Genomic DNA, 7841 nt, shown 5'->3' with positions numbered 1-7841 from the left:
GGTCAAAAGCCATGGATAACTAGAGATTCTTGGAAGATAGCTGAAAAAAACAGAGAAAGCAAGATCAGACAGATTAAATGAGAGAAGGTTAAGATCAGACTATACAGAGAAAGACAAAAATGTGAAACGAAGCATGATAACTCATAGGAGGAAGTGGACAGACAATATGCGATAACTACAGAGTACAGAGGCATAACGCTTTTATCAGTACTCAGTAAAATCCTTGGAAACGTGCTCGTTGATCAAATTAAAGATGGGGTAGATAACAAACTAAGAGAAGAACAAGATGTGGAAGAAGCAGAGTAGAGCAACTATTCATTTTGAAAAACATAGTCGAACAGTCAGCAGAATGGAATGCACCACTCTATATTACTATGTTGACTTCGAAAAAGCTTTTGACTCGGTACACACGGATAGTTTGTGCAGACAAGTTTGTATTATTTGATCAAGCAAAGTGTTATTGTGTGAATGTTAGCTTTCGTTATAAAACCTGAAGGTAACAATTAAAGAGTTGCATATATGTATAACCAGACAAGTCTTCTGTTTAACTGCTTTAGATTTCCCGAGTTAAGGATGAACAACACACCAGACAAATCTTTTGGACAGACTGTAGAGGATGCATATAATAAGAGGGAGAAAAGCTATGACACGACGAGGTTGCTCCAATGATAACACATGTGAGCCAAGTTTATTGTTCTTCATCAGCTGAAAAAAAATTATGGGGATTACTCAAAGTGCTCTGGATAAATGTCCCCGCCACTGCTATACCATTCGGGGTTCCTTGCGTACCTCACACACTGACCTCAAACGTGATTGGATTGTCCCATTATTGTGATTGTACATTCACGTGATCAAAAAATAGTTGTTAAACAGTGTTTACGCAAGGGAGCAGTTGAAGGGATGTAAATGCCTGTAGTTGCTTGTCTGTTAAATGAAATTCTAATGAAATTGTTTTGTAATCCGCATTTTGATTGGCTAATGTGCTAAGGTTTGAGACAGTTAAACGAGGATTAATCACCCTTAACAGTTGCAAATGACAGTGGAAAAAAGTAATCATTCAAGGATTGTCGATTGTAGTAGTAATTATTCAAAACACCAGTATATTTCAAAAGTACTGCTATTTTTGATTAGGCAAAATGTTCTCATACCTTCGTTTTGGTGTTGATAACTGCTTGCTTTCAAGGGGAAAAATGAAGATAAGTATGACTTTACATTTCACTGTTTATGTCGACTGCTTTATATTTCTCATGTTAAATGAATAGACAGATAAAATGTCTAAGTCTTGTTGCAAGTTGTTAAGGTCTTCTCTCATCTCAACCCTCATATCATAAAGATGTAAGGTTTACGTAATAAATGTACAATACATTTGAATGTTGAACCAGTACCAACACAGTTATGACATCATGTGCGGTTGAGCTCAAAATAATACCCGTAGAACACAGGGGCTTTAATACTTTAATAATGTTTTTCGTGTAGACATTACAGAACTCAGTTTTTTCTCAGCAGCATCACCTGTTGACAAGATCTGCCATTTCAATGAAAGCATCAGAGACCCAATATCATTAAAATCTCAATTGCCTTAAAATTGATCAAAACAGTATTCTTGTGATATTGCATGCAGAGAAGAAAATCAAACATTGATTTTTGCCTTTCTTAATTTTGTATTTTAGTTTTTTCTATTTCATTTAGATTATTTTTACATATTTTCCTTTCTTTTTAGTGCGTTTCTCAAACTGGCAGATAGAGTCAGGAGTTGATGTTTCGTAAAATGAGCGACCCAGATATGGCGAACATAGAGAACTTTATTAAAGTATAAGGAAGTAAGTAGTGTATATTTGATGTGAAATTTTAATTGATAAGTACGAAATCTTCCACACTAGTCTGAATTTCGCTGTTGTCATAGGCGAGAGAGCACCCGGTGACCTGGGTCGGTAGATGTCCTAGTAAAAAACAAACACGTTAAATCGAGAGAACGATGACGTATATCTCCGTTATTTTAAGACCCTGTGGCTTGAAACTTGACACGCAAGTAGTTACAACATTATTCTATTCAAGGAGACCAACAAATTATGTATATCGCACCTAGTTTGTTTATTTTCAGGCATTTGAAGCGAGTGGTTTTTTTTTATCTGGGTCAGAGTTAGACCCCTTTCCATATTTATGGTATTACAGAGTTTGGGCCCCAAACCGGGTTTTAGAATGCCTGTAGGGATATTATTTCGATACAACACGCTTTTTCGTATCGTACTCTTCCAGAGAAACTAACAGCGCCTTTGGCACCGAAGAGTTCAATTATAGCATTTGTGACATGTACTTTATGATGACTTTTTGACCAAACTACATGACATGCATCGACTGCAAGATAAAACTCTGCAAATGAAATCATTTATTGAGAATAATTAAAACATAAAATAGGAGTCTCGTATTCATCTTATTGTTCGTGTCCTTCCTCGTTTAATAGACCTGTTAAGTAAAACACATTGTCATCAAAGCGTTCCAACATGTAATAATTCAATCTAGGATGAAAGTTTAAAAACTCAACCGATTCATATGCATTCGTTTACTTGAAAGTCAATACATATAGTATGCTAAAAGATTTACCTATACAGTTTAATATATAAGTACTACAAACCAATAACATCGCATGTCCAAAATAAGAGGTTAAACAAATTCAATCTTGACTCTCGTTGAGAACAGTATTGCCCCATGGAACAATCGATAATTTCAATATCTAATCCTTCTATTATTTCTCAGCTTTTGTAGGTTATTTTTAGTGCCAGTTTGCAATTACTCCCTATTTCAATAATTAAGTTTTAATTGATTTGTAATAATCTATCGCCCTGAAGAAGGGACAGGGTGTCCTGAAAATTTGTCTATTTTACATTTTTAGGCTAGTGCTTCATAAATGAATAAATGACTAGTGCTCTCTATACATATAATTATACTAACACTTGTATACCTTTTCCGTCATATCAACCGCGTTCTCTGTATTAATATCCGCCGCCATATTTGGTACCATATCCGACGCCATACCCGGCACCATATCCGCCGCCATATTTGGTACCATATCCGCCGCCATACCCGCCACCATATCCGCCGCCATACCCGCCACCATATCCGCCGCCATACCCGCCGCCATATCCGCCGCCATACCCACCGCCATACCCGCCGCCATACCCGCCACCATATCCACCGCCATATCCGCCGCCATACCCGCCGCCATACCCGCCACCATATCCGCCGCCATACCCGCCGCCATACCCGCCACCATATCCGCCGCCATATCCGCCACCATATCCGCCGCCATATTTGGTACCATATTTGGTACCATATCCGCCGCCATATCCTCTACCATTCCATGATAATCCTTTTCCTCTGCCACCAAAACTACCATCCGCAAGTAGGCAGACAACAAGGAAGAAATGTTTTAGGAATATACGCATTTTCTGTAAGAATAAAGGTGTACATTACTAAATGCAAATTTATGAAAGAAGGAATAAGGTAGAATTTATTTGCCAGACATACTATTTGATAATTGTTAATATCAGAATCGGTTGAAAATACCACAAAAGTAATTAATGCGAGATAGAATAACGGAAACGTGAAAATATCGAATAGTGATCAACTTCTTCTATTAATGCTCATGGTCATACCTCACTAAATAGTTTTTATTCATAATTTCCTCTCATTCACTTACGGTACAAAATTCAAAAAATCGTATTGTTAAAAAAAGTGGAGTAGCAATGCAGGGTGATCCCCCCCTCCCCACTCCCATTCACTCCGATTCGTGCCTGATATACATGTACATGTAGATGATTTCATAAAATATATATCTGTAGTTCTGTACGGATTATCCTGTACATCACATATCACCGAAATTCGTCAAGTATCAAACTGTTACGAAGATCTTTTTTTGGAAGAACTTTATTATTGATATTTTAAAAATCTTGAAAAAAAATTATCCCGTCTTAATAAATACATAATATTGTTATATGATGTATTTCATAAGACGGAATATTTTTTCAAGATTTAAGATATACAATGGAAAATAGTAGATCTTAAAATAACTGTTCATGAAATATACATTACATTCCCGTAAATCCACCCACCATACGACAGAGATCGAATTGAATCGGGCTCGCTAATCATTTGTTCAAAGATAGTCAGAGCGGAAGTTTCATCGTTGTAAACGTCTAAAGCATCTTGTCTCGAAAAAAAAAATCGATCACGACGCAAAGCTCGTCGGTAAAAATATATTTACAAACAGCTAACAGTCGGCCATGATTTTTGCTTACGTAGGTATCGACCTGACGTAGTGTTTCTACTAGTTAGTAGAAAACTTACGTAAATTCTAATGTTACGCCATTTGATGAAACGGACTTACGCAAAAATATTTAGTCTAGTCAGAAAATTACTCCAAACTAAGCTTACGCAACTAGTTACGATGTTTGATGAAACGGCGTCCAGTGCTGTAAAAATGTACTTTACCGCACTGGCACATTGCATGACGTCACAATGAAAAATACATCATGATGGAGAAGTCACGATAAACTTGCTCCCATCACTTTTCAAATTAAGAAATTAATATGTTTTGAAGTTATATTAACTTCAACTTGCATTGATATCTGGATATCGTGCCAATGGAACGATTTATACATACACAATACAATTTTATCTTGATATTTGATCACGTGATTTAAAGCTGATGCAGCGACTGTCGGTCTGGTGAAAAATGTATGGAAGGTCAACATGCACTTAATTATATATACATTTTTTGTATAAAAGGGTTGTGTGTACAGAATTTGTCAAAAATTGATCTGTTTATTAATGCTTTTTTCCACTGACATATTTCTATGGCCCTACTTAACACAACTGCGTACCTAATGTGTCAAAAAGTTAGGTAATAATGGTATATCATAGGAGTAAACATTCTTATTAAAGAATTTTTCAATTTGTAAACTCTGGACATTTTACTCACAAACTGAAAAAAAGTTTTGCACTTTTCCATTTTTGTTGATGAGGCAACTATCTATGATGTCAAAATGGCAGGTGATAATGGTATATCGTTATGAGGACAGCACGCATGCTCTGGTTTTTAAAATACTGGTACGTGTATCATTTTGATTCAAAGGGATATATTTTTCACTCCCTGCATTAATTGACTGCTCGATAGAATGTTCAATTTATAATTAAGGGTGTCTTAAAATTGTGTACACAAAAATGTAATTGATTGATTGAGTATAATTGTTTAACGTCCCTCTCGAGACTATTTCACTCATATGGAGACGTAAAATGTATTAGAGCTTTTTCATTCCGGCATTTTTTTTTCTTTTGTTTGAATAAAATACAAAAACTAAATATGACTGGAAAACCATTAATCCATAGATTTTGTTCTGTTAATCGAACGAAAATACAATGAACACTTTAGGAAATATCGGCGCCCAATGAATGCCGACTTATTAAATTAAAAATTTTATAAACTTGTATATGTCACTATTTTTTGAAATATTTTCATCATTGCTTTATAAAAAGATGTCTTCAAATAAAACAAGAAGAAGAATACATGTAAAATGTGTGTCATCCGAGAATTGATCCGTGCGGGGCATATAAGATGATGGGAAATATTTAATGCAAGCACATTGGATATTTTCACATTATCTACAGGGCAATCAATGTGAATGCAGAAGTGTATATTCTACAATACAGCAGTACATGAAATATTAAAAATATGCTTAATATAAACAAATATTTACATTTGCAACTGTTTTCTCCTACATAACACTATTACGAGCAAACGTATTTATCCCTGCATAAATTCATTACGGGGTCAACAGAGGTCACGTCTGTGCGTATGAAGATTGGTTAAAAAAGGTAACAGGTACTACTTTTACTAAGGCAATACACATCTAGCAATCGCTCTCACTTACTACAGAGATCTATCAATAGATGAAATCAACATCACAAAATGTATTTACGGTTTTATTTATATTCCAAGCAGTGGACTTTCATCCATAATTGATAAAAGCATTTCTGTAAACAATATTTTACTATTGTATGTCTAAAATTTCGTCTGCTACAACTCCACCCTGGTCATCGGTGATATACTTGCTTTCTAGCGTCTTAATAATTAAGACAGTTCTTCATTTTATGGAACTTTGTTTTGTGTTGTCGTCATTTTGAACATATATGACGCTTCGTTGTGGACGTCAACAATTTAAAATGCATGGAAACGTGTTGTTAACACAATTCCGCAATGTTACCGACCAAAAAATGTAAATATAAGTAATAAGGTATCATTTTAAAATATTTATCGGGATATAAATACGGGTTGGTACATGATCAAATTTTCGAATTTGATCACGTGACCAACCCGTATTTATATCCCGATAAATATTTTAAAATGATACCTTATTTCTTAATGAATACTAGTTGGCACATTTTAGGCTGTATGATTGCAAATCCCTGGTCAACTCTTCTAGTCTTTAGTTTATATTCACTTTGTTAAAGATCATTATGTTATGCCAACTTTACTTTGTCATTGATTTTGTCAGTAAATAAATGACATTAGCTCAAGTATTGGTATTATTGTAATATTTTCCACTGGTATAACAACTCTAAGTAGCTGCAATAAAGGCAGTTTACTATGAATCCCATTGCCAGGGATAGTTGAGATTATAAATACTATCTGACAAATAAGTATTCAACACACATGAGCCACTTTATGTTTTACCGAGAAGTCACAAGATTGCAGATACAGTATGTGGATGAGAAAATATAATACATTTGTACGTTCTAAACTGACCTGCAATGATATATAAGATGAGAATAAAGTTTGAATCAAATCTGTTCAACAGTATTAGAATTAAACTCTGGACAAAGTGCGCAACCCCCAAAATGAAAAGAAAATGTGCGTAACTTCTATAACTGTTAAACTATTTCAATGAAAATAGGAGATGCACAACTACATAATCTATAGAAGATATGCATAAAGTTTGAATGAAATATGTCCAGCGGTATTAGAAATAAACTTCGGACAAATTGCGTCTACGGAAAAACGGACGGACAGACGGACGGACGGACAGACGGACAAAGTGATTCCAGTATACCCTCTAAACTTCGTTTGCGGGGGGTATAACAACGTTTAAATTTAATTAACTAGAATAGTAAACAATACCGACAATATATTTCCTAAACTGTATATTATAAAGAATTGTTTTGCGTAAGCAAACCCTTTTGAAAAATATTAACTTCGCTATAGCTGTAAATTCGCTATATCCATGTTCGCTTTATTCGATTTTTAATGTATGTTGTAGTGGTTGAAAAATGTGTGTCCTATTTATTTTTTTTAAAAAATGTTCGTTCAAAAATCTACATTCTAGTTGTGGCATTTGAAATTTTCTATAAGTTATTTGTGTACAATATATATATTATCAGACGCTACAACCATTCTCATTCAGTGTTTCAAAATGCGGCGAAAAATAGGACATATCTTACAGGAGTTATGAGATTGATCACTGTTCATTATCTTCACCTGTCATCGGAGCAAGTGTTCCCCTTCTCAACTTATTTAGATTGATATAATTTTGTATAGCTCTTACCTGATGTGGAGATTGCTGACTTGTGCACAGCTCCCGACAAAGCGAAAACTATCAAACCGAGGCCTCTATTTATACCATATCCTGAGGTGAGTTAAATTGCAGTAAATCTTGCGTTTTGAAACAAAGGTTACTATGTGCATGACAAGATGGGGATGACGGATATAAAGCAATCTCATAAATCATATGTGTCTATTTAAATCAACGGAAAATATGACAGGGCATAATAATGAATTCCAAACAATT

At 34.9% G+C, this 7841-nt stretch overlaps 1 protein-coding gene across 1 annotated transcript; it reads right to left on the bottom strand.

Annotated features, from left to right (window-relative positions):
* Positions 1 to 2371: 2371 nt before the first annotated feature.
* On the bottom strand, positions 2372 to 7674 carry LOC130048218 (circumsporozoite protein-like). The gene is made up of 3 exons (XM_056144625.1): positions 7599 to 7674; positions 2960 to 3446; positions 2372 to 2463 (listed from the first exon to the last, which is right to left on the bottom strand). The coding sequence occupies exons 2-3, from the start codon at positions 3392 to 3394 to the stop codon at positions 2455 to 2457; spliced, it is 444 nt and encodes a 147-aa protein (XP_056000600.1). The 5' UTR covers positions 3395 to 3446; positions 7599 to 7674; the 3' UTR covers positions 2372 to 2454.
* Between the last annotated feature and the right edge of the window lie 167 nt (positions 7675 to 7841).

Source organism: Ostrea edulis, chromosome 7 (genome assembly GCF_947568905.1).
Source record: "Ostrea edulis chromosome 7, xbOstEdul1.1, whole genome shotgun sequence".
In the NCBI taxonomy this organism is placed as follows: Eukaryota; Metazoa; Mollusca; class Bivalvia; order Ostreida; family Ostreidae; genus Ostrea; species Ostrea edulis.
The sequence above is the reverse complement of the archived record's forward strand: the minus strand, read 5'-3'. Positions and strand labels throughout refer to the sequence as shown.

Excerpts from the sequence above, each read along its gene's own strand:
- LOC130048218 (XM_056144625.1), bottom strand. The coding sequence starts at position 3,394 with ATGGTAGTTTTGGTGGCAGAGGAAAAGGATTATCATGGAATGGTAGAG.